Below are 27,546 nucleotides of genomic sequence, written 5' to 3' on the forward strand. Positions count from 1 at the left end.
CCATCCCTTTCAGTTCTTTCAGTATAAGAGAAGCTTATACCTGAGCCATCAGTGAGTCTTTGAGTTGAGTTTCATTTGTGATTCCTTTTTAAAACATCTGAATGGAGAACCAAAGGTATTGAGATTTGCAGACAAGAATCAGACTGTTGAGATTTTGCTTGCCTGTAGCCTATGGATTTTAATAACTTAAAGGGATAGTTCTAACCAAAAATGAAAATGATGTCACCATTTACTCACCCTCAAGTTGCTTCAAACCTGTATGAATTTATTTCTTCTGCTGAACACAAAAGAAGACATTTTGAAGAATCTCAGTAACAAAAAAAGTTGATGGACCCCATTGACTAACCATACATTTTTTTTCCATATCTTCTTTTGTGTTCAGGAGAACAAAGAAATTCATACAGGTTTGGTACAACTTGAAGGTGAGTAAGTAAATGATGACAGAATTTTCATTTTTGGGTGAACAATCCCTTTAAGATACAAGCACCAACTCCAGAGCTTTGGGAATAAGAACACGATTTTGATGGAAAAAATGTATGTTTCGCATCAAGCTGATGTTAATCAATGATAATCCAGTTAGAACTGTACGCAGTTTTGATCTGTCTCTCTCTGACTTATCCAGTTTCAGATTTTCTCCTCATATCTGGTTGTCTCAGCACAGAAATGGATCACCAAGCAATTACCGCTTCCTCTTTCTGCCGCTAATTCATGACAGATTATTTAGCCAAATCAGCAATGTTCCACTAGGCATGGCTGCTTTTGAAATTTAGGCCATTTTTCAGCGCGTGCCCATGCAATTCCTGAGAGAAGAAATCATGCTTATTATTGTTTCTTTCCAGATCCTGTCAGCTCAAGATTATTGAGCAAAGAGATCTACAGGAATGGTAGACTAATAGGGATTTGCTTGTGGGGGAGGCTGGGGGTTGAAATTGGCATGGGAAAGTGATATGACAGCATCCAGAGAGGGGAGCTGGAGGAGGAACAATAGTGCCAAATTAATATCAGGTTTATAGATTCACATTTATTTTATAAACTGAAACACATTCTCTTCTTGCATGAGAACAGATCAATGTGTTGGACACAATGCTTCTTGAGGATGAGAATGAAACTTTAAAATCCAGTTCATCTGCTACCCACTTTGACGCCTCAAAAAGTTCATAAAGAGAACGTAAAACTAATCCATATGAATTAAGGGGTTTAGTCCAAATTTTCTGAAGAGATATGAGGAACAGATTGAATTTAGGCTTTTATTCACATATAAACATAGTAGGGCTGCCCCCGACTAAAGATTTTTTTAGTCGACTAGTAGCCTAGTCGTTCATTTAAGCCATTAGTCGACTAATCGCACATTTATATTAAATTTAATTACTGGGGCTGGATAAGCCTATGCCTATTCCGCGCTCAAGAGCACACATAAAGCTTGCCACAAAGCACTGCCAAGCGTAATGATTATGAATGTGTTGGAAAAAAATGCAAGTAGACAATTTAATATTTATTAATAAACTAGTGTTTTCTGTGTCAGTGTCGGCTGCAAAGATGAAGTTGATGATGATGACTCGGCATCTCAGCAGTATAGCGAGCGTGCCTATAGAGAGAAATACACCTTTCATACGTATTACATAAAGAGTATTTGTTTTCGAATTGGTTCGTATTTGAATTGGTTTGCTTAAAAGTAGACATTTCAAGCTTTCTATGGATATATTTCTCATGTCTGTGAGGCAAGTAGCCTATACGCTGAGTTTCGGTTCATTTATGTGACCCGCTGCATTTCAGGGAGCTCGAGACGGCAGAAGGCGCATCCTGTTTGTTTTCTTTATTTTACAAAAGCACAACGTTTGTTGTTATTGTGAGTGTACACAAATAAAAGTACAATTTGGAATGATGTATTACTCTCAAAAATGCAAGTCATTGTGCCACCATGTCATACAGTAAGTTCGCAAGCCTATACTTTAGCTTCCACACTCTGCACAAACATGTGGATATGTGCCTAATAGGTAAGGCTAGAGTGAGCGGCCATGTAAAGTTGCTATTCCTTACATGGTTCAAACGATAAGTCATATTTGAGGTCGATGGATGATAGGCGAACGTTTGGATTTCCTACCCGACATAATGTAATTTCCACAAGGTCCCGCTGTTAACGATCTGTCCCTATACGGACTCACTTCCTGAGGATTTTTCACGTTGACGTTTAGTCGACTATTAGGGGGCAGCCCTAAAACAGGCTGAATCCGATATCGCCCCCTAAACCCTCATTCACTTTTCCCTACGTTAGTCCACTGATAGCCCTACTGTTCACTTGAAGGATTGAATGAAAACGAGTGAGCGAATTCGGACAGCCATTGGGCGTACATCGGTTGTTCACTTGTTATTGCAGTGCAATGTGGGATTGAATAAGTGCACTCAATAACGTCCACTATGGTTTCGGACACCACTACAAATGGCTGTCCCCTCAAATAACCCCCTATTTGAGGGTATAGGGGATGATTTTGGATTCAGCCATTGATCAGCGAACAAACACAAGCTCAACCGAACCTGCTTGATGTGCGAGAACAAACTTCTCGCACGTCAAGCGAACATGCTTGAGCTTCCATGTACAGCTGATGTGTGAGTTGATAAATGTTTAAATGTGAATAAAAGCTTACATTTCCATGCAAAACTAGCATTTAGACACCAGGCTCATGTTCTGTTTAGCAATATTTATATGTCACAATGACCTACTTGAATAAAACTTTCAAAGATGAGAAACTCACTGACTCCCATTAAAGGAGATTTTCCCCACACTCAGCAGCAACAGGCTCAATTGCTCTATTCAAACCGGGCAAATACACAAAAGAGCAGGCACACATAACAGCGTGAATGACATGATAGGGAGCTTCACTAATGAAGTGAATCATTCAATTCGTCTTTCAATTAAAAACAGCTTCGTTTTACTTCATCAGACAGATGTTTCTATGGGAACGGAACCCTTCGCCTGAGACAAAACACGCGTTGCGTAGTGCGTACACACATCTGTGCGAGTGAAGAAATATGCGCGGTTTATTGTTACAATTACTTTGAAAAATACTACATTACTTCTCAAAAACAAAAAAAACATTCCCTCTGCCTTCAAACTAACACTTTAAACTGTCACCACAGCGTTAACATTAATGAAGTTACAGACATAAACCATAATAACCGAACTGTCACCACGCATCACACCTTTGCTTCATTCACGCTCAATGCTGCCAAGACACAAACGATTTCTGTCAGATAAAACTCAAAACGGCTTTTAAACGTGTTGCTTAGTCGCTGACCTACTGTAAAACATCAATGACAGCCAACCTGACATATTTTAAAAAATCAATGTTGAACAGCACCACACCAGCTCGTATAGAGAGACGCAGGGCAAAAGAAAACGCCCTGCCTTGTCTATACGTACAACCTACACAAGCTGACTGAGGAAAACAATACAGAAAAACAGCACAAACGCCAAATAAATAACATAATATCATCGCTTTAAATAGTAAAAACCCTGTTAAAAAGGTTAGAGTTAGTATCTATAGACAATTTCTCTTCACACGCAGTGAACAACTGACTGACTGACTGACTGACTCGCACATCTATCATTCCGTTTGGACACATTGCCACATGTGGAGAAGAGCTAGCATTGTTTCTCAAAGTCAAATAAAAAGCATATTTCTACGGTAATACGACTGCGTATTGTGCTCATTCACGACATTTGTGATCATACATCTACAATGTAACGTATCAAATAGCATACGAAGCACAATGGTAACGTAGCTGGTTAAGACTGAACATTATAGCGACACATTTCACTTACCTTTAACTTGCGTTTCATATTCGGCTATAATTTCCTTGTCCTTTCGGAATTTAGCCGGAGACGTCATATTGAGATAAACGAAATAAGTCCTGTCACAAAAGCGAGTAACACCGCAGAACAAAAGCCTCGTCGCCCGCACTTCGTCTACAGATATCCAGTGAGTATGTAGGAATGGAAATCAGTGGATGGGTATTGTCTCCTGTCGATGATCAATCACGCCGCATTATTAGTTGAAGCTGCCGTTGGCTTCCTAGGTGGAATGTGTCCGTGAATGTGCACGCGAGGAATGAAGCAAAAAACAGAAGAGTTTCATCCCACTGGATCCGCGCGACTTGACGCAGCGCCTTCAAAAGTTTCAGCCTTCTTCCTCCAGCGGTCAGACGTGTGAGTGAGGCGACAGAGTCTTCTCAGAGCAGGATGAAGGCATGGATTAGATTTCCCAGCATCACACTGTACAAACAGGGCAGAGAAAAGTTCACTGGGTCAGATTTCTAAAACTAGTTCCTTCCAGTAAACTTCCTCAAAATAACTTGGCTTTGTTTCATTTGTTTAAAAACAGACGCCCTCCTCAAAGCTCATCTCTTTACAAACAAACTATTATGAAAAATGTAAACTGACGCACATTAAATGGCTAAATAAAATATATTACTATTGTTTTCTTCCTGCATGATAACCTGCATGTAAAATAACCCAGTCTTTTCTAATAAGTAGTCTTATTTGTAATTTGCATGAGTAAGAAGTGAATTGAACTCATTTTTTCCCCCCGTCACATTTCATCAGTAGCCTAACATTCCCCAAAGATAAATGTGCAAATATATTTCACATAACAATATGGCATCAATTAAAAAACACATACTTTGCACCCAGTGTCATGGGTGTGGAGAATCATTCTGACATGCTGCCATTCAGGATTTTATATCTAACATGATCAAAGACAATGCAAAAGACCAATCCTGACAACACTATTGATGTCATAGGAAACCCTAAAACCAATTTGTCCAGTATAGGCTACTGGACGTTTTGAAAGTTTAACATGCTCAGGTCATTTGATACACGTTTAAATAGAGGCTGCCAGGATTGTAAAAGACTTTAAATGATTAGTCCTAAAAAATGAAAGAGGCCATGTGCAACAAGAGGGAGTAACGTGATGTGAAAAGCAGAGAGGCCCCTGGTGACTCTGAATAGTTCTGGGCTTTCCTTAAGGAGATCCCTGCATTTCATCCGGAGAATTGCGGAGGTTTCTCGTGCCTGATGCGCCCGCATCATATACTGCTGAATTGATTAGATAAACCACTTACCTTAAAAGGCGATTTCCATGTCTAAATTCGAGTTTCATTTACCAGATTTCTCCCTTAAGACTTAAGGCCATTGCACACTGAGTCCGAAATTTTCGTATGCGTTTTTTCGTGTTCGTCAGCAGTAAAATTCGTCACGCACAGAAACCTTGCACACTGAGTCCGATGCGTATTAATTAAACCTTTGCGGAAAAAAACGCAAAAAATACTAAATGGATTCGTCAAGCAGTGAGGATGAATTTGTTGCTCTTTCTTCTTAAAAAGAGAAAAAGAAAGAGGAAATATTGGGTCCATCCAATCCTGAGATTGCGCCGAGAGGAAGGAGAGTTTCACCTCCTTATCAAGGAGTTGCGAAATTATCCCAAACGATTCAAAATGTACCTCAGAATGTCAGTGGAACAGTTTGATGCTTTGCTAGCGATACTGGAGCCACATTAAAAAGAAGACCACCAATTTCCGTGAACCAATCGATTCTGAACAAAAACTGGCAGTATGTCTATGGACGGACACACACACACACACACACACACACACACGCGGCCGGCAGAAGCGCTGGGCAGACAGAACAGCTGTATACAGGTTATATTTTATTCAGTGTCTTTGTAATCCGCATTTTGTTTTTCATACAGTACTTGTGCTGCGAGACGAAGTGTATCAACTTGTCAGACGTCATTCTGGATTTTGTCGTTCGCTTGTACGGTGGCTCTGAATGTTCAAAAAACCTCACAAAACACTGGCTGTGGATGCGAAAAACGCAGAAAATCGAACCCAATCCGAATTTTTTTTTTACGGACGAAAGTTTCGTAGACAGTGTGCAAGCATGATTGACATAACGTGAGGTCGAATTTTTTTTTTAACGTGCGAAAATTTCGGATGCGAATTTCGGACTCAGTGTGCAATGGCCTTTACTGTTACGCTATTCTCTGAATTTTCCCAAACTCAAACCCCGCCTCTTTTCATGGAAGCGAAAGAACAACCCCCCTCTATTGTCATTGGTTACAACACAGGAACACGACATGAACGTATCAAATTGCCAAAAGACACATTTCTGAGGCATTCATATTGTTTTATCTCATTAATTCATCACATGCCACAGATTAAAAAGCTTTGAGCGAATGAAATCATTTAAAACGTTCACTCAAACTGTACATTTAAAACCTTCTTTTATTACTGTTGGTTTATTTTATTTCCGTTAATTTAGCCTATGTCGTCCTTGTGTTCATAGTAAATATATATAGGCCTATATATATCAGAATTTATTTTTTTCCATGCTTCTTGCATTTTTTCTTACATTTCTCTATTTGTAGCGATATCTGATTCGTGAACAAATCCTTCTTCTGAGTCGGATCTTTTCAATGAATCTATAGAACCGATTCAAAAAACCGGTCTGAACAACATCGTAACTGAACGATTCGAGTTGGCCAAGCAACCAACGCGAATTAATTGTGAGAAGTAAAGTTAAATGTATGGTTTACTTAAAAGGGACATGATAATTATGCCTCAAAAGGTCTTTCAATGCACTTGTGTATCCTCACTCCAAGCTCAATGGAAGCTTATTCACTCCTTGTACCTCGCCGTTTCGCATGGCATTTCGCAAGACTAGCGAGGAAACGAGGCATTTAACTCACTGACTCAGTGGACTGAATCTCTTACGAATCACTTTTTCTTGCCTAGTTGGTTTAAATACATCGAAACATGCAAAAGCTTTTCAGCCAAGAGATCTAAATGGATATTATTTTTGTATGTTTTAAATAACTTTGTGTCGAGCTGAATCATTGCTGCAACAAACTGAACAGAACTGCAGCCACGTGATGATAAAAGATTCACCGACTCGTTTTTGAACCAGTTCTTTCACAACTCGGAACTTTGCGGAAATGAGTCGGACTTCCCCTCACTAGTGGTTTTGTGGTCTGCGGAAAGGCACTGCAACCAATCACCTAAGGAATTTGAGCTCACCAATCATGTGTTAGATATGGTGATTTAGAACCAATCAGCGTTAGAAATCAGGCTGTTTGAAAATGTTTCAGGAAGTGAATATCCGCTTTGACGCGGACGTAAACAAACGTAGCTTAGCAATCTATTCACTGGTGTAACGACGGAGAGATTGTACAGTAGTACAATGTATTTCTCTGCTGCCTAGGTCTAGAACGATCTGATATCCGAAAACAGGTAAGAATGGTTTTATGGCATGCTTGGTAAAAAAAAAAACTAGTTCATATTTTAGTTAGCAAGCTAGGCTCTCTAATAACAAGAAAGGTATAGCTTTTCTGTATTCTAATAGAAGCGATATATGACCAAGGTGATTTTCATCCGTAATGATAATTTGAAGGGCTTTTCCGTTTTTGTGATCAAAAGACTCTGACTTGGAGACCATGCTAATGTGATACAGGTAAAAAAGCAGGCTAGAGCTAAGTTAGCTGGCTAAAAACAGGTGCAGGTCGTCTCAGTCAGACTGTTAAAACATCAACTGTAGCCATCAGTTTAGGTGCTGACTCTCTGTTATCATTTTAAATCAACAGGACCCGCGTTTGGTTAGAAGCATTTCTTGAGAATATCTCAACTCAACGATGTCTACTTCAAATTTCAAGAATAAGTGTGTGACGCAAGTCAACTGTGTATACTGTGACAGTCTGCTGTGTATGAGGGGCATGAAAGCAGTACTTTTGGCTGATACGGAAATAGAGTTATTCTCAACCGACATACCCCCAAATAGGTAAGCCTTCCCCGATCAGACATCACATAAACCTGCCAGAACATATATAAACATGATAATCATATTCTGTGTTGTTTTCCCCATTTAGGACTGTTGATTTTGTGGCAAGCTGCTATTCTACTGAAAGCTGCAAATGCAAGTTAAGAGACATTGCTTGCTTGAAATGGTAAAGAGGTCTTTATAACTATCACTTTGTTTTTATTCATAAAGTGTCTATAGTGTTTAGCATAACTAGTGTTTGGAATCATGATGTTTATTAATAACAAATTTGGTTCTATACACTATTCAAACATTTGGGGCCACTAAGATGTTTCTTAATTCCGTTATTCAACAAGGATGTATTAAATTGATTAAAAGTAACAGTAAATGCATGTATAATTTTACTAAAGATTTGAATTCAAATAAATGCTGTTCTTAGAATTTTGAAAAATGTTTCAGAATTTCCACTAAAATATTAACTTAAGTATTGTCAACATTGGTGATAATAATAAGAAATGTTTCTTGAGTACCAAATCAGCATATTAGAGTGATTTCTGAAGGATCATGTGATACTGAAGACTTGGAGTAATGGCTGCTGAAAATTAAACATTTGAAAATATTAAAATAGAAAATTATTATTTTCATAATTTCTTTCTTTACTGTATTGTCTGATTAAATAAATGCAGCCTTTGTGAGACTTCTTTCAAGCATAATACAAATATTACCAAGCCTAAACTTTTGAACAGGAGTGTATTTGCCTAATATTTACACTGCATCATATTTAGATTCGCCAGTTGGCTTCAAACATGTTGTTTTGCCCTTTCGGTCCTTTGTTTACACTGAGCCATTTGCTGTTCTGTTTCATTGTGTCTCACAAAGCATTTGAATCTGGTGTTTTTGTCTGTCTCTCTGGCTCTTTCTGCACATTCAGTGGGAATGTTGTGGGATATCACGTGGTGGCCCCATGCAAGCCCTGTTTGCTCTCCTGCAACAATGGTCACTTCTGGATGTTCAACAGTGAGGCTGTGTCCACCATCAATAGACTGGATGCAACAGGTTTGAGACATCTGGTGCAAAAACACTGTCTATGCCCTCTGCTTATGGTCAGACAGATTTTGCATACCATAGTTTCATAGATTATCTGCTCATATCCATCAAAGATCCTATGTAAATGCAAAAAGGTTTGTAACAGACTTTGACAAAAACTTCAAACATTGAAAAGTACGCTTGAAGAACATTGCGTCTATGTTTTTGCTTCTCACTTGTCTGGTTGCTTGTGATTCGGCTGTTTAACACTCAATAATAGACAGTGATTATACATGGATTGACTCACACTAGCTAATGTTTTTATATGAGGTGAAGCATGTAAAACAGGTTGTGGGTTGAAATATTACCCAATGAAAAAAAAACGTATAAATGGTTGTCAAATAAATCCTAAAAAAAATAGTTAAAGGCATATCTTCTGATACAAAACGTTGAAAGCTTTTGTTTGGTCTGCAACAAAAGGGCATTTCAAAAGTTATTAATCTAGAATGGCACAATAATGAATTTTAGTAATTGAGGCTGAGCCTTTCTCCTTCATTGCACCCTTTGAGGAAGTCTGAAATAGTGTGCCAGGCTAGTCTTTTGACTTTTTGTTTTGTTTCAGAAGATGTGCCTTGTACTATAATGTTACCTTCTGTTTTTTACAACAAAAGATGCTGCCAACCGATCTTTCAACTGAATTTTCAATTATCCTGTGGTGTAAGTTAGGCAGCGAGTGTGAGCTGACCTGTGCATCACTATTAGGCAAGATAAACAGTTGCTATGTTTCATTTCATGTGCACTTAAGATGAAATTAAGCTTAACTACACGTACACTACCGTTCAACATTTAGGGGTCAGTGAGTTTTTTTTTTTTTTTTTTTAAGTAATTAATACTTTTATTCAGCAAGGATGCATTAAATTGATCAAAAGTGACAGTAAAGACATTTATAATGTTACAAAATATTTCTGTTTCGAATAATTGCATTTTTTAAAAATGTTTTCACAAACAAATATTTAGCAGCCAACTATTTTCAAAATTGATAAGAAATCATTGTATTAAAATACTTTCTGAATGATCATGTGACACTGACAACGCTGAATATTCCGCATTTCATCGCAAGAACTAATTGCATATTTAAAATATATTAACAGTTATTTTAAATTGTAATAATAATATTTAGTTTTGATCAAATAAATGAAGCGTTGGCCCTTTGTTTTTAAAAGAAGTCGCTTATGCTTACCAGATTGACTAAACAGGACAAATTAGCATGAGAGCGCAATTCCAAAAAAGCGCTGAAGGGAGTGAAAAGTTCTGCGCGTGATCTACTGACGACGTGCAAATGAAAGAACACAGACGCAGCCGGATCATTTCCATAATGACCAACGCAATCTACCAAGGGCAGTGCAAATTTGCGTCTGGTTTAAAGGGATACTCCACTTTTTTTGGAAATAGGCTCATTTTACAACTTATCATATCACTTATCATATCAACTTATCTTATCATATCAACTTATCATATCATTACGCCTGCTGGACTCATGGTACGGCAGCAAAGTTTCTTGATTATTACGCATGTAACTACAGAAGAGTCAAGTTTTAAATAGGAAAAATATCGAAACTCTTTGGTCATTTTTTTGAGAGAGATGCTAATGGTCTTGTCCGATTCAATGATCTATGCTAAGCTATGCTAAAAGTGGTACCGCCAGACCCGGAGATCGGCTGAATGGAATCGAAAACGGTAAAACTCAACTGCTTAACTCTGGGGGAGGTGTAAAATGAGCCTATTTCCAAAAAAAAGTGGAGTATCCCTTTAAGACATGCTTTTTTGGGGCAGTAAATAATGACGCAAATACCAGTAAATTGACCAGTGCAAACCTTAGTAAATCACCTTGCGTTATTCATTGAAATACTCTCCTCCCATAAATTTTGCGTCTGAAAGGGAAACTCCTACAAATGCATATGCAATAATAAGGTCAGCCACAAACCCTGTCCAAGCCTTTTCAGTGCAAAATTTTCACTTAACGTTAAAAGAGGGTTTAGTTAAAAAGCTGTTAGTAAATCTGGCCCAAAGTCTTACAGACCCCAGGTATATGAACGGTTGTGTAAAGAACATATGTTGGACATAATGTTAATAAATGCTCCAACTCTAAATAATACAAGTCTGTCTCTTTCACAGGCCAGAACCTTCTGCTGTGGGGTGATCTTCCAGAACTGGAGGACAGCGATGATGAGAGCCTGGAGAGTTTCTCAGAAGAAGAGTACCTCAGATAGAAACGCACGTGGCCAAAGGAAGTAGACTCTTGACGGTAGCGAACTACTTTGCTTTCACTCGCACAGATCTCCGTTTAAAGCACATTGTCTTGTCTTTAGCTGACTGGGAAAAGGCAAAAGTTCAAAAAGCTCTTTATCATAGCTTGATTCATATGCATTCTTGTGCTATTTTCTTTCAGCATCTTCTCAGATTAGTTTAAGTATTTCAAAGTGCCACTACCAAAGAAACATGTTTCTGTTTTCTTTGCTTTATGGGCGCAGTAGCACAAAGCGTGATGCCTGGACTTTAAGATTTATGATGTTATCCTCATGTCTTTATACAGCATTCACACATTTTTCAGACTGTTCAAAAAGATTAACAGCAGTATTACTTGAGGTGTTAATACTGGTTGTTTGTTGTGTTACAAATGCAGATTGTTGGGAGACAACCAAAACTACCCAGGGGTGCGTTTCCCGTACAACTATATAGCTCGCTGCTTAACTACCATAGTACGATGCATCGTTGGAGAAATCAACTAGCTAGCCACGACTGTTTCCCGAAACCATATGTCGCAAAGTATCGTTCAACCACGTTGGTTTATGACGTCTCGCACGTGGTGGACTAATAACTTATTTTAATTAATCTGTTTGAGATCGAATTAACGCTAGATTTTGTCATATAAGTTACAGACATGGCATCTGAAGACCATTTCTCATTTTTCTCAGTTATTTTGCTTTATAGACTCAATATTTGGCTCGTTCTTACATAGTAGAGCACGTTCGCACATGCGCAGTCTTCAAAAACGGTGCTTTAAATCTCTTGACAAACTAAAAGACATAAATTACATTTGTATGTATTCTAAATAAATAACACGGGTTGTACCGAATGTCAGCTTGCTTATTTGGCTAAAGATAAGGATTTATTCAGTCTACATCTCATGTAAATTAGAAACTATGCTTCTAACGTTCCAACCACACAAGTTTGCGATGCTGTTTGCGAACGTTCGTTGGAACGATGGTTTCGGGAAACACCAAATCGTTGAACTATGCTGATAACGACGGAACCATAGTTGACTAACGAAGCTTTCGGGAAACGCACCCCAGGTTGATATTTCATTCCAAAACTAGATAGATAGATAGATAGATAGATAGATAGATAGATAGATAGATAGATAGATAGATAGATAGATAGATAGATAGATAGATAGATAGATAGATAGATGTAAAAAAAAATCAGGCAAAACTGTACACTGGTTTCACAAGTCTAGGTGGTTTTATAGGAAGAAAATGACTGACATTTACCATGTTTTAATGGTTTAACAGTATATTTCTCCATTTCAGTTGAATTTCACATATAGTCACCTCAAGATGGATATCAGTTGGCCTAATTGGTATATTTATTCTAAACAAGGGTCATCCCTGCATAGTACTGTCTTTCATCTAATTATTTTATTATATATTTTTTTATTTGCACAGCTTTGACATTTAAATTGAAGTGGCACAAAATGACTTGGCAGCTTTAAGTAGTTGATATGTCTCAGCTCGGTGACATTTGGCATTTTAGCAAATGTGATTTTCAAATGTCATTTTTATGGCATACTATGGTACTTTGCTTGGCACACTGTTTTCAATTAATGCTGGTTCATTTTCATTTCATGATTTTTTTTTTTTTTTGTTAAGTAGTTCAAAATCTGTACTTTCTGTACTTGTTATGTTTCACTGTTTGTCACCAGGGCAATCATGAGAAGTGACAGGAAAAAAATTTGCTTAATTACTGTAAACAAAATTCTGTATGACACTGTGTGACATACTAGACAAATTATTTTTAAGCTTCCTGAATTTATTTTTCCCCATGGAGATAACAATTTAGCATCCTCTTTCATTTCTTTTGATTTACAAAGACATGTTGTCATTCAGTAGCAGTTATTTAACAATCATATTTACCATTTCACTGTGTAATGATACAGATTTACCAGTCCAATATGAAGGCTAATATGCCCACTGTAAACGTCTTAGTGCAACATTTTATGTCATGTTGTATTGAAGGTTGCATTTTCAGTAAAAACAACAGCAAAATGAATAAACAACCACTATTGTGATAGCTTTCAGGTGTAGCATTTTTAGGGGTTGGCTCTTTTATGCCTTGAAGCGATCTTTAGTATGCATTTATGACCAAAATGAAACGATGAAAAAATATGTTTTGTTTTTTAACTTATTAACAGAGGATTTATTTGATTTTAAGTTATCAATGTTTTGAATGTATTTATTAACAGACTATACCGATATACTGTATTTATACTGACATGATTTAATTTGCGCCGTGTGAGGATGAGAAAAAAAGAAAGAAAAAGTTTGTATACTTTTGATCTGCATTGACAATATGTTGTTGGTTTAAACTTTGGGCTGTTTTGTATGCTGAATGTCTTGATATTAAACTTTTTAATGTGGATATACCTGTGTACATTTCCTTGATTCACCAAAGTTCAATTCTGTCATTTTTAAAATGTTAGTTCTCGTGAGTCCATTGTCCATTGTCCATTGCATGTCAGATCAAAACACAGTGGTAAAAAAAAAAAAATTGGGGGAAAAGTCTCTTATGCTCACTAAGGCTGTTTATTTGAACATGAATACTGTAATATTGTGAAATATGATTACAATTTAAATATGTTTCTTATATTAAAATGTGAAAGATATATGAAAAATGTATGATATATATATATATATATATATATATATATATATATACACACACACTCACCTAAAGGATTATTAGGAACACCATACTAATACTGTGTTTGACCCCATTTCGCCTTCAGAACTGCCTTAATTCTGCGTGGCATTGATTCAACAAGGTGCTGAAAGCATTCTTTAGAAATGTTGGCCCATATTGATAGGATAGCATCTTGCAGTTGATGGAGATTTGTGGGATGCACATCCAGGGCACGAAGCTCCCGTTCCACCACATCCCAAAGATGCTCTATTGGGTTGAGATCTGGTGACTGTGGGGGCCATTTTAGTACAGTGAACTCATTGTCATGTTCAAGAAACCAATTTGAAATGATTCGAGCTTTGTGACATGGTGCATTATCCTGCTGGAAGTAGCCATCAGAGGATGGGTACATGGTGGTCATAAAGGGATGGACATGGTCAGAAACAATGCTCAGGTAGGCTGTGGCATTTAAACGATGCCCAATTGGCACTAAGGGGCCTAAAGCACTAAGGGGCCACCACCACCAGCCTGCACAGTGGTAACAAAGCATGATGGATCCATGTTCTCATTCTGTTTACGCCAAATTCTGACTCTACCATCTGAATGTCTCAACAGAAATTGAGACTCATCAGACCAGGCAACATTTTTCCAGTCTTCAACTGTCCAATTTTGGTGAGCTTGTGCAAATTGTAGCCTCTTTTTCCTATTTGTAGTGGAGATGAGTGGTACCCGGTGGGGTCTTCTGCTGTTGTAGCCCATCCGCCTCAAGGTTGTGCGTGTTGTGGCTTCACAAATGCTTTGCTGCATACCTCGGTTGTAACGAGTGGTTATTTCAGTCAAAGTTGCTCTTCTATCAGCTTGAATCAGTCGGCCCATTCTCCTCTGACCTCTAGCATCAACAAGGCATTTTCGCCCACAGGACTGCCGCATACTGGATGTTTTTCCCTTTTCACACCATTCTTTGTAAACCCTAGAAATGGTTGTGTGTGAAAATCCCAGTAACTGAGCAGATTGTGAAATACTCAGACCGGCCCGTCTGGCACCAACAATCATGCCACGCTCAAAATTGCTTAAATCACCTTTCTTTCCCATTCTGACATTCAGTTTGGAGTTCAGGAGATTGTCTTGACCAGGACCACACCCCTAAATGCATTGAAGCAACTGCCATGTGATTGGTTGATTAGATAATTGCATTAATGAGAAATTGTTCCTAATAATCCTTTAGGTGAGTGTATATATAATATATAATATAATATAATATAATATGCTGAATTTTCAGCATCATTACTCCAGTCTTCAGTGTCACATGGTCCTTCAGAAATCATTCTAAAATGCTGCTTTGGTGCTCAAGAAACATTAATTATTGTTATCATCAATGTTGTGCTGTTTAACGTGTGCTGTTTAATATTTCTGTGGAAATCATGATACTTTTTATTCTGTTATAAATAGAAAGTTTAAAAGAACAGCAATTATTAAAAATATTTCGTAATACTAATTGTCTTTGTCACTTCTGATCAATTTAATGCATCCTTGCTGAATAAAAGTTGTTTTGTTTTTTTTCGTAAAAAAAAAATGACCCCAGACTTATGAACAGTACAGTGCACTTTGTCCATGGATGTTGAAGTAAATATATGTATATGTCTTCAGAATTATATTATAAAAAATAAAACTTGACAAATATATGTTTACCCCAATATGTTATAAAAAATATATAAATATTCCTTGGATCACTGTGTCCATTATGACAATTAACCCTCCAATGTTCTTCGGGGTCTTTTTAACCCGTAAATGACTTTTGCTGAATTAAAAAAATTGTCTATTTTTTTATTTTTTCTAGTTTTGACAAAAAAGTCATTTTTATTGTTAGAATTGTGATTTCATAATATTTAGATATGAATCCAACTGGAAAAACTTGTGAAAAGATATCTTTCAGTTATTCAAATAGCAAATAGCATATATTGGAGCTCTATAGCCATCTAGTGGCTAAAATAAAATAAAAAATACTTTTAAAACTACATTTTACAAAATATGGGCAAATATAAATTCAATTTAGATATTTGGGTCTTTTATAAAGTGAATTTTACATAAAAAGCTGTTTTTGTATATATTTTTTTTAACTTATTTATATACATTTAAAATATATCATAAATCCTCCAAAAACTGCACAAATGTGGAGTAAAAAAACATGAATAAACAGAGTAAAATTACATTTGTTAAAAAAAATATATATTATACTGTTACAAAATGACATGTTATTGTCTGGGGTCCCTGGGGACCACGAGTGTCCACGAGTGTCACTCCAAACGAAGACCATCAGAGGGTTAAACATAAATACTTTATTTCAACCGTTAAATTCATTTTTGAGTAAATTGAAAACACCCTGTCCCAACCAACTGGGCAACCAGTCAAGAAAAGCAATTGTCAGAGAAGTGCAAAAACACCAGCTAGTGCTGACACAGATGCGGAACTATTTTGCTAAAATAACATAAACTTTGAAGCAATCTTCTTCAATATTTTTCCGATTCACCTCTGAGAAAGTGGCCAGACAGAAGGTGGAAAAGCCTACAGTGACACCCACAACTCACTGGAATCCAGAGAAAGCAACAAAATACATCTGAACATCCAGGGAACACCTTTATCTTGGTTTTGTAGCTGAAAGAACTGGAATGTTTTTTGGGGGTTTTTTGCCATGAAGGGTACAGATAGTACCAAAACAGTAAAATCATTGAGGAGAACATATTTCATTAAACCACAGATGTGCATACAGGACAATGATTTAATTCCCAGCAGAACTATGACACAAAGCATCAACTATGAAAAGAAAAATTCATTTGAATAAACAAGGCTGGAATGACCCAGATTTGAATCCAAATAAAAAGCTGCTTGAGATAAACATTGCAGTTCACAGACATTCTCCATCAAATTTAGACTAATTTATTCACATATGAAGGTTTAAAAATAAATAAATGCAACAAAAATAAAAGGTGGCATAGTTTCTTAAAGAGTGTAAACATCATATTGGTTGTATATTTGAAACGTTGACATATTTGATTCGTCTCCCTGCATATCAGGCTAAAATCCATGCCCATAATCTTAAATGAGTAAATATGGTCACCCATAAAAGGAAGATGTGGGAATGTCTTAATGATTCTTAGAATCAAACGCAAGCTATTTCAGCAACCCACAACCACAGCTCTCATTTTCCACTTGTGAATAAACTCATTTTTCTCTGGAAAAATGCATGCTGACTTACTTTGGCTGTGATAAATAATAACTGTTTGGACATATCTGAGCCTGAACAACACTTTTCAGTATTTCAGGCCCATCTAACAAATCAGCCTTTGTCTTTATAATCACACCTCAGTAATTCAACTGCAAAATGCTAATTCATCTGTCAAAAATCCCTAATCCAGCTGCACTTTCTAGTGCACACCTCCTGACAAACCCAATTGAGAGCACTGATGTTAATATTGAAATAATATATTGAGCGACATAATGATACCACACAAAATGTTTAGACCTGCCGCATTCATCTACCTCTAAATCAGGGTTCACCAATCTCGGTCCTGGAGGGCCGCTGTCCTGCAGAGTTTAGCTCCAACTCCAATTAAACACACCTGAACCAGCTAATCAAGGTCTCATTAGGCATAATAGAAACTTTCAAACAGGTGTGTTGGAGCTGGTTGGAGCTAAACTCTGCAGGACAGCGGCCCTCCAGGACCGAGATTGGTGAACCCTGCTCTAAATGGTTAAAATCACATGCTGTCAAACACAATACTGGCTTGTGTGCTGAATTTACAGTGAATTAAACATTTCAGTGGAGCCAACACACTACGATAAATGAAACTTGCTGTTTTAGTGTCCAACACAATGGCTGTCTGAAATCACCCCCCTATACCCTTAAATAGGGCACTATTTGAGGGGACAGCCATTTGTAGTGCTGTCCGAAACCATAGGCTGGATCCCAAATGGCACACTCCGGCCTTGTGGACCTCCTTCGAGTTCACACTTGGTGACGTCAGGAAGTGCAGACCTAAGGGGCGCTGGCCTCGAGTCCACGAGGGCACGCGAGAGTGTATTTCGGGACAGGCTTGATGACATCATGCCACCGAAAGTCAAGCAGCCACGAAACTCCTCCCCTCATTTATCTGATTGGGCGTTCGCAAGGATTCCTGGGTAGGTTACTCGTGTGGAGGGTGCGAAAGTGCGGGCCTTCGCCGAGGTCCGCATCAAGGCGCAGAAATGCCGAATGGGACACCCTACGGACTTGTACACTTGGCGAGCACGTGCAATTTAAGGCCACGAGACTGCAAGTCCACATGAAGTGTGCCATTTGGGATCCAGCCATTGAGAACGTTTTCAAGTGCACTCATTCAATCCCACAATGCACCGCAATAATGAGTGTACAACCGAATTCCAATCGTAAGTGAGCATCCTTATGCCTTACTCACTCCAAAGGGCAGAACATGACCATAAATGATTAAATTACTTCCTTGAAGTGACCATTGCATGTTCCCTTCACTAACAGACCTGTTTACAGACGGCATTCAATTGCTGATTTTCATTTGGAACGCTCCTACAAATGGCGTCCCCTTTCCGAAGTGCCCTTCAAGAGTGCAAAAACACTGTTTGGAATTCGCCCGATATAAACGGCTAGAGAATACCCATAATGCACTGTGACGGTCACTCCAAATGAATTCCTGTGTCAGCGGTGAGCAATGTTAGGGGTAGCTAATGCTTTTAACATTAGTAGTAAGTAACTAGTAAATTAAAGCATTACTTTTAAAATTACATCAAAATACCTGAGTTACTTTTTCAAATAAGTAACACAAGTTACTTTTTCACATTTGTTGATTGACACCTCTCCTGTCACCGTGTTGAGAGAAGGAGCCGAGGCATTGTGTGCTTTGTATTGTAGTTTTATCTAGACTAACTGTGAGCATGCATTTACTCATCTCACTTGCACGAAAACATTCAGTATTCCTCAAAATAAATAAATACAGATAAATGTATTATTCAATGTCTTTCCTGATGATCCCTGATGATCTTATTAAACAATACTAATAAGCAACAATGGCTTTAGATACACATAACATTTGTGTTTAATCATTGCTGAAGTAAAGAGTGCTGAACACTGGCAGTGAGGCAGTCTCATTCAACTCATTTGTATGTGCTTCTCAGGTCCCGCTAAGGTTTTATGTTTAAGGGTGTTTATGGTGACATACAAATCATCTATTTACATATGAGTCAGATCGTACGAATTCACACAAAATAGCACATCATACTTAAACATTTTCATTAGATTAGGTTAGGAGGACATAAGCAACAAACAATTTCATGTTCTAAGAATGTTTTCCTAAAATTCCCATTAAAGCGAGGCTCAGTAGTTTCGGGATTTCTTCGCTGTATTCTCGCTTTTTGCTCGCAGGTTTCTCTCTAGAGCTCCCTCCACAGCTTCGGAATAGATATTTGACAACACTGTTGTAAAAACTCGTTGGCGATTCTCAGACACCAGAGGCTAGTAGATCAATGACATCAAAGCAGATGGGACATTCTTTAAAACGTCTTCTTCATTCGGGTTCGAACAGCGTGAGGGAGCGCAATAATGACAGCATTTTAGCAGATTTCTTTTGGCCGTAAAGCAATTGTTTACATCGCGAGACCTGATATCACGCGATATTTCCTGACGCGGCCCGCCGGCTCAAAGTTGCAAGTGCGGATTTTCCGCTCACGGGCACCAGGGGGGTGCGAAACGACCACCATTCAACCCGAAATAAGTAATATAACCATTTCAATGACTCCGAAGCTGTTCAGTTAAGGTAAAAAAGTTACTTAGTTCACCTTTGAGTTATGAAAACATTATTTTCAAAAGTTTCGTGAATTTTCAAAATGATGTTTTTATTTTAAATTAAGAATGTTTTATTTCTTGGCTAAACAAGCATTCGGGAAAACATCTGATGAATATTCATTCTTTGAACGTTACACTAATAAAGTATGATTTTCGTTTTCATGCAAATATTTTGAGAAGCTTTATCAAATCTGGTGTTCAAAGAACATTGTATTAACTTACAACAAGAATATTTTGTTTGTGACTTTGAGAGAACCTTTACTGAAAGTTAGCCAAAATCCTAAGATGTTCTCTGTTAGCTGGGTCATCAATGAAAAAAGCAGGTTAGATTTGTGGTTATTAAAGCAGAATCTATAGTTTACAGCTACATTATGTATTACCATTATGTATGCCAATATAGTGTTGATTTCATTAACAACAACTGTTACAAAAAAGTGTTAACTGAACTTTTTCTGTGACTAAAACATAGACAAATTCACAGGCTTTCACAAAATGATTCATCCCCATTAAAGATGAGATCTACAATTGCGCAACGACAATGAGGCCTGCCAAAGTAGACAGCTCATGGTATACCTGATCAAACTTACAAAAACAAAAAACATTGGTCTATATCCCATATATTTGTTCAAACATGCAAGTAGAGATTCAGCAATCATAGATAATATCATTCAGGCATAGACCCGTCGTCTGAATGTGTTGGCTATACCATCAGAATACCTGCTGAATAATTTCATAGTGTGTGAAAGTGGGGGTTGGTTTGCAGTCACTGACAGGGGCTGTCAATCTTTAAGAATGTCTCAGAGTGAAGAGTCACCTTAAGAATAGGGGACCTGAAAAGGTCTGTCAGTGTTTGTGAGAAAGGACTGGTTTTGAATGGAGTGTTGTCCATAGGGAGATCAGGAATGTCAATAAAAGGTCAAAATATGTCTTGTATAGAGCAGCAGATAAGTATTTAGAGCTCACTGACTATAGGTGTGACTCAAGTGTTAACTGGGTTATACTCAAAAGGCATTGAAATACTTTATGAATCTCTGAGAAAAAGCAGGATTTGTTTTTGTTCCTCACTTTCTTTTAAAACCTGTTACAATGTGACCCTTGAAAAGTCACCATGAAATCAAAATGGACAGTTCTTGTTTTTTTGTGTTTTTTTTGGAATATTGCAGTATTTATTATAAAAGATTTATCTGTGCACACCATTTCTTTTTTATAACTTCCCCTCCCTCTTGCAGCGACATCTCTTCTCTTCTCTGATGACGTGTTTTTCACAGCAATAGCAAACCAATCCTAGGTTGTTTCTCTAATTTGCACAAAACTGTGTATACAGCACCTCATACTTCTGACAAAATTATTAAAGATAAGATAATTTTGATTAATTCAGTCATTTGCAAGTTAAGTTTTGTGTGTGTGTGTGTGTGTGTGTGTGTGTGTGTGTGTGTGTGTGGGGGGGGGGGGGGGCATTGCCCACATTTAATTTTAATAAAATTTTCTTAAAAAACAATTCATGAATTCCTGATACTCATGTGTGGCCAGCCATCCTTTTATTTGTAAGTGTGAATGACAGATGGACGCTGTAATACATTTTGTCATTGTTTTGGAGCACACTAGCTTATAGATAACAGTAAGGCAAACATATAACATAACTTCAATTTTGATTTCATGGGGACTTTAATGGTTTCAGAAAGGTGTTGGAGCGCCTCCCTTGTGGCTGCTATGAACAATGGACGAGCACATATGCCTGCTTTCCCGGCCTGAACTCACTACAGCGTACTAGCCAACAGTATGCGTACTTCTGTACGTCATGATGGATTTAGTGCGCCATTTGGGAGTGGAACAAGGAATATTATTATTTTAATGTTTTGTGGGGAGGATTGTTATATTTATTTGATCTGTTTAATCAATATTTCCACATTTATTTATTGGTTTAATTTATATATTTGTCCTTTTTTCCTTTTTTTTTTTTCAATTCAAATGTGATGTAATATTTGGCCGTCCCTGAACCGCTGGTTCTTTTGTATTCTGTAAGTAAATGTAAAAAAAAAAAAAAAAAAAAAGAAGAAAAAAAAAAGGAGTGGCACAAGGCCAACAAACGCAACGTCATATTTAACGGCTCTGGCAACGTCTAACCATAGACTGTAAAAAATAGCGTCTAACGTCCAACTGATGGACTCTCGCTCATTTAGGTGAGCAGAAAGTACGGATTAGTAACGCAGTTATACTGCATAAAGTTATAGTTGGCTACTTGTTTATTTGCGTTTTCCCTCCGAAAGAGTGTCAATCGTTTTTTATGTTGATCAGTTTATGTCAACGTGTACAGAAATACTTGAAGCTGTTTATCACAACAAATAGCCTAAACAACTTGTTTTTGTTATTGATAACTTACTTAACGTTACACGAAACATCTTTAGTCGTCTCAAAGATGGTAAACTTGACAAGGAAGGCAAATATTAGGCCTACACTTCACATTTAAAAGCTAATACCGTAAATATTAGTAGGCCTGTGACATGTTTATTTTCTTCGTAGGCCTAACGTTAGGCCTAACTTACATAGGCTACAGGAGACACTGAAGTAATTATGGTCATGTTGTCCTGGGACAAGATGTGGAGAGGATTTAAACAGGTCAGTAGACATTTAAAATGACTTAGCAGGCTTTTGTACTTTTTATTGCATCGTTTTTTTATACACTAAAATGTTTACATTATTATTTCTGAATGTTTACTTTCAAATATTGCTCCTTTCTCCTTTTTAAAATAATAATAATAACTGTGCCTTATGATGATGGTATGTTTCCAGTGTAACTTACATGCATTAAAGACAGTAAAAGCATAGATACATGGTAATTGGCTCCATCTGCTGGTTATTCATAATATGCAATTTTTTTCACCATTAGTTAGATTGCTTTGGTTTGTTAATGGATTGTCCAAACCAATAGATACATGTTTTTTTGTACTTTAGTATTAAGTATTATCATGTCAATATTATAAACACTATTTCGTGTTCTGATTGGAACACAATGGAACAGAAATGGACATGTAAAAGAGGATGAAATGCCTCCGTCCGAAAGCTTCCACTGCATCTTTTGTGTTGACATTGAACCTGAGGCCTTACTTCTCTTTTTGTGTTCCAAAAAAAGAAAGAAAGAAGGCAGGTTTGGATGAGTAAACTTTAGGGAAAGGTTTCGTTTATTTGTTTAAACAACTGTAACAACTGTGGGCTATTTGTTTATTGGGTTGTTGCAGCTGGGCACTGGCCCACAAGAGGGCGCCATAATACAAGGATTCAGAAAAAGCGTGACTCGATCGCCTAGTAGTACAATTTTCCCGGATTTAGGAACGTTGCTATGATATGCCGTAATAATCTTTGTAAATAAATAAAGTTTATGATATTTTCTCATGTATGTTTTTGCAGTTTAAATGCCCCTCTTCTCCTCTCCTGAACTCCCAAAGGTTGATCCTCAAAGTGAAAATGTAGGTCTATCTGGGCTGGCATCTGCAGTTCTGCACATCATTTAAATGAAACGATTAAACAAATATTTAATAGTACCAAATCTTTTTTCATTTTACATGGGAGTCATTGTTACGCTACTTGAAATAGGCTACACAGCTGTGAACTACGGCTACAATAACTTTGCACGAGCTGTTTGATTTTACTGCGTTTTTTTGAAGCTTGTAATTAATTTTCTAAAGGACGTCCGTTAGTTCAGAAGAATAGCTGTCCATCTTTTGCTTACAAATCCTCATTTAAAAAAATCAGTCCAGTGAAATGCCACTCAGTGGTTATGTGTGCGAAGAGACTAATTTGAAGTTAAATAGCCTACATAAATATATAAGTTAAAAATAATTATATTGTATTGTGTCGGATTGTCTAAGAACCATTTACGGAAATGTAATCAAGCATGCGAATTGCTGTTAAAATAGTTTTTATTTCGTTTTTAATCATGTGTAGTTAATCGCTCTAAAATAGATTAATTTTGCACTGCATAACCCTTAGTATTACAGTGGATCTAAACTGCTGCAAGAATACGTTTTTTTTATATGTCTTCCAAAAACGACCACAAGCGACATTTTGTCTAGATTGTGTGTGTGTATATATATATATATGTATAACAGATCAGATGTAACAGCAGCAAATGCACTTTTAGTTTTGTAAGCCAAACAAATGATAAGCGAATGTCATTTTTCATATTTAGAAAATGAATGCATGCACTATATTTTCCAACACACAATGCAGTTTTATTTTATTTTTTCCAGGTCTACAGTTTATAACTACCATTTACCTCAAGGTCTGTGGACTTCTCACAGGTTTCTGCCATATTACTTCTAGATGAGGAGTCCAAGTATTTTCAGGTACTCACTGTACCTCCCTTCAGCCTCTTAAATTGCCTGTATTACCCAAGATAAAAATCATATTTATTTATGTTATTATTTAATGTTGATTAGCTTGATTAACCTCACTCATTTAATAAAGCGCGTTATCAAGTGCCATGCGATTATTAAAAGACATTTATTGCGTGAGATATGAGGGCAGTTCTGATTTATTGATCCAAAATGATCAACATGCCACAACACAAATTTAGACAGCAGCAGCACCCTATAGTTCTAATGGTGTAGATGGGACCTAAATGTCACTGTATTCCTGACGGTCTTCTGTTTTAACATTTAATTCTACTCCCTAAGAATAATATAGAGCTAATCTCACCAGATGCTCCCCTTTATCTAAACAAACCTTTAATACTCCAGCACCGTTTTGTAATTAAAAGGGTAATAATAGGCGGTAGGGGGGTTTGGATTCTTGTGGAGGGGGTTGGGTCTGTCGGTCATGTCTGTGCATTTGAATACATGTATCATGAATATGCATCTCTTAACCTAGAGCATTAGAGCTGCGGTTGGTCAGTGGATCCGTCTGATTAATGCAAGTTTTGCCTAATATATGTACAGATGATTTCAACTGAGATCCTCTCGAATACCACAAATGTAATGTTTTAATACTCTTTATATTAGAGTAGCTTATTAGATAGTAGTTAACAGATTCCATGCAATTTGATTTGTTTACGTCCTTCTTTGTTTTTGTTTTGAAATATGGTTTCAATTCATTTACTTTTACAGGACAAGATTCTACTCTTAGCACAATCATGTCTAATTTGAACACGGCAGTATATAGTTAACCTTCAGAAAATTTCCACAGGGCTTTCATTAGTTAAAAAATATTACATTCATGTTCATCAAATTATTACTCTCTTCATAAGAGGGTAAAATAATCCTTGCTAATCACGATGTAATAAAACTCGTCATATTTTTTGTTGTACATTTGGAATTTCCATTTCTGATTCCCAATAGTCTGAGTCAGGCCAAATGTACTAAAATGTGCAGCGTTCACATCTGTTTTCAAGCCTTCGGAGTTAAAGGGCAAATTTGCACAAAACAATATTTTTTCAGTGAATGGTCTACTCTGCATTCTCCAGTTCAAAATGAATGTGTAGCTAAAGTTAAATACTAAAACCTTAATTTAAAAGCAAATTAATGTACATTTCACAAGGACAACGAAGGTGGCAAAGTGATTTTTTTTTTCTTGCCGATTTGCAACGGTAATTAATATTGAGACCTTCAACTTTGAATTGCTTCAAATAGTATAAAATGAGATATGTGTAATTTATATTTTTTCGGATAATGTATATATTATTAAATTCCCACATTTGAAAACCAGAGCTTTTAAATGCTTTCGTTACAATGGTACATTTCAGTATGTTGCGGTTGATTCAATGTAGTTTAATTGTTTAGAGTGGGTTTGCGATTTGAAAATGCAGGGGGAAAAAAATGTCAAGATTTTCTGTCCCTGACAAATGCACGCTCGACAGTGATTGGCCATTTATATGTTCCTCCTCAGTGTTGCATTGTTTTGAAGTTTGTGTGTTCCCCTTTAAGAAGGGGGCTCTTTGCAGCTGAAGAATTTGCTCTCCTGTCGCTGTGAATGGGGCCCGGGCAGGAGCTTAGCGAGGGGCCCAATGTTTTGTTCTGTTACACTTCAATAGGGCGTCAAGCAGGGTTTGGGCCTGACAGCCTGTGGATTAAAGGCTCTTACCAGAATCTGTTCGCCCCACCCCCTGACCCGCGCACTCCAACAATAGCCTGAAAGAAACACATTCTTAACTCTTCAAGTACTAAGTTGTAATTTGCAGGTGGCTATAGCCTAGCAAGTCCCTATAGCCCAAGACGATAAGGGTTATGGAGAAAAAAGGAGGGGGAAGAGGGCGTTAGTTGTAGCCAACCTCCTCTTTTTGCTCCTCTTCAGCTTTACCTTTAAAAATATAAATTAATTTATCATTGATGTGAAAATCACAGTAATGATCTAGCGGATCGTGTCGTTGGACGATGGCCTTGAATTCGGAAAGGTACATGGTGTTCTAATCCCTGCTATCTATCCAATTGTAAAAGATACACCGGATGTCAACAGTTTGGGGGTCGTGGAGCAGTCGTTGTTAACAATAGCCAGATGCCTGTTCCGAGCAAACAGTGTAGCGATGACAAACAGTTGTTGTTGCCTTTTGTTTTGACAGCACTTCCGAACAGAGCAAGAAACATGGAGCCAGGAAGAAACAGACTTATGTTTTTAAATATTTGTCACTAAGAGATCTAGATGATAATAAAACGAAGCAAAACATTTATCATATTGGTAACTATTCTTATTGAACAAGGAAATTCAGCAGGATTTGGATTTTCCAAATGTGTTTAACCGAGATGGACCACTAGGTGGAGCTATTTGAAAGTTCCTCAGCAGTGACAGAGGTGCACAGGTGAAGCAGAGATGGGTTGAATATGTTTGTGCAAGAACTATTATTTTCTCCTTTCAAGAGAATATTTGGTAACACTTCACAATAAGGTTCCATTTGTTCACATTAGTTAACTACGTTAGTAGTTAATGCATTAACTGACAACTCATCAAAATACGTTTTTTTAGTGCAATTTAAGTTGAAATGACTTAAATATCCAAGTTGATTGTACTTAAAAATTTAAGGAAGCAACTTTTTTTTTTTTTTACAGTTTACTTTTAAAGCATTTCTTAATCTTTGTTGGTCACATTTTATATTAGTCTTTAACTACTTTACCTTCATCAAAAAAACAATTATTAGGCACAATGTACTTATTGTGTTCATGTTGTATTGCAGAATATGATTAGTGACAGGTTTGGTGGTACGGTTAGGTTTAAGGGGTAATGAAAGAGTCAACATTGTAATTATAGATTACAGTAAGTACAGTAATTAATTACAGCTGGAATTGCATGCAGTTCTTTTTTAAGTATAAGTACAATGTAAAAACATGCATGTACACAATTAGTGCATTATATCAAATTATAATTTAAATGTTAGTACATAGTAGTTAAATGCTCCGCAGCTATAGGGTCCTTACATACAGAAAGAAATCTTCTCACATTACTCCGATTTTATGCAGACTTCATTGGCTACCCTTACGCTTTCGTATTAAATACAAGATACTCCTTATCACATTCAAAGCACTCCATGGTCTTGCCCTCCCCTATATTTCTGATCTCATCCATACCTATTCCCCTGTCCGCACACTTAGATCCTCTGATACCGGTTTTATTGACTATCCGTAGGCACAAACTATCATCGTTTGGTGGAAGGGCTTTTTGTACTGCTGCCCCCACTCTCTGGAATTCTATTCCTCAACACATCCGCGACCTTTCATCATTACACGATTTCAAAACCCACCTTAAAACATATCTTTTTGCTACTTGTTTCCCTGACTCAGATTTTTATGTTTATGTACATCTATTATGTTATCCATCTCAGTTTATTTGTATTGTTTCTATGTCATGTTTATTTGTACTTTATTGTAAAGCGACCTTGAGTTTTCTGAAAGGCGCTATATAAAATAAACGTATTATTATTATT

General features: G+C 37.1%; 2 protein-coding genes across 2 annotated transcripts in view; one reads left to right on the forward strand and one right to left on the reverse strand.

Moving 5' to 3' along the window:
• The window catches only part of srgap2 (SLIT-ROBO Rho GTPase activating protein 2), a 95,075-nt gene extending 89,025 nt beyond the window's left edge, over window positions 1-6,050 (reverse strand). The window contains exons 1-3 of the mRNA XM_084394669.1: window positions 6,019-6,050; window positions 5,119-5,178; window positions 3,821-4,270 (exon numbers count right to left, since the gene is read on the reverse strand). Of these exons, the coding sequence (XP_084250795.1) occupies window positions 3,821-3,887 (67 nt within the window). The 5' untranslated portion in view covers window positions 3,888-4,270; window positions 5,119-5,178; window positions 6,019-6,050. The remainder of the gene's footprint in view (window positions 1-3,820; window positions 4,271-5,118; window positions 5,179-6,018) is intronic.
• Window positions 6,051-7,145: 1,095 nt separating this feature from the next.
• Window positions 7,146-11,252, forward strand: LOC311281747 (protein FAM72A). Its single transcript, XM_084394963.1, has 5 exons — window positions 7,146-7,284; window positions 7,635-7,828; window positions 7,917-7,994; window positions 8,739-8,863; window positions 11,009-11,252. Exons 2-5 carry the CDS (start codon window positions 7,683-7,685, stop codon window positions 11,101-11,103), a joined length of 444 nt encoding a protein of 147 aa, XP_084251089.1. The 5' UTR covers window positions 7,146-7,284; window positions 7,635-7,682; the 3' UTR covers window positions 11,104-11,252.
• The last annotated feature ends 16,294 nt before the right edge of the window (window positions 11,253-27,546 follow it).

Source organism: Rutilus rutilus, assembly GCF_951802725.1.
Source record: "Rutilus rutilus genome assembly, chromosome: 22".
Taxonomy (NCBI): domain Eukaryota; kingdom Metazoa; phylum Chordata; class Actinopteri; order Cypriniformes; family Leuciscidae; genus Rutilus; species Rutilus rutilus.

What these genes read in the sequence shown, in the direction of transcription:
- LOC311281747 (XM_084394963.1), top strand. Translation starts at nt 7,683, where the DNA reads ATGTCTACTTCAAATTTCAAGAATAAGTGTGTGACGCAAGTCAACTGT. An exon ending in GACATTGCTTGCTTGAAATG is followed by an intron (nt 7,995 to 8,738) that starts GTAAAGAGGTCT and finishes CTGCACATTCAG; the next exon opens with TGGGAATGTTGTGGGATATC. An exon ending in CAATAGACTGGATGCAACAG is followed by an intron (nt 8,864 to 11,008) that starts GTTTGAGACATC and finishes TCTCTTTCACAG; the next exon opens with GCCAGAACCTTCTGCTGTGG.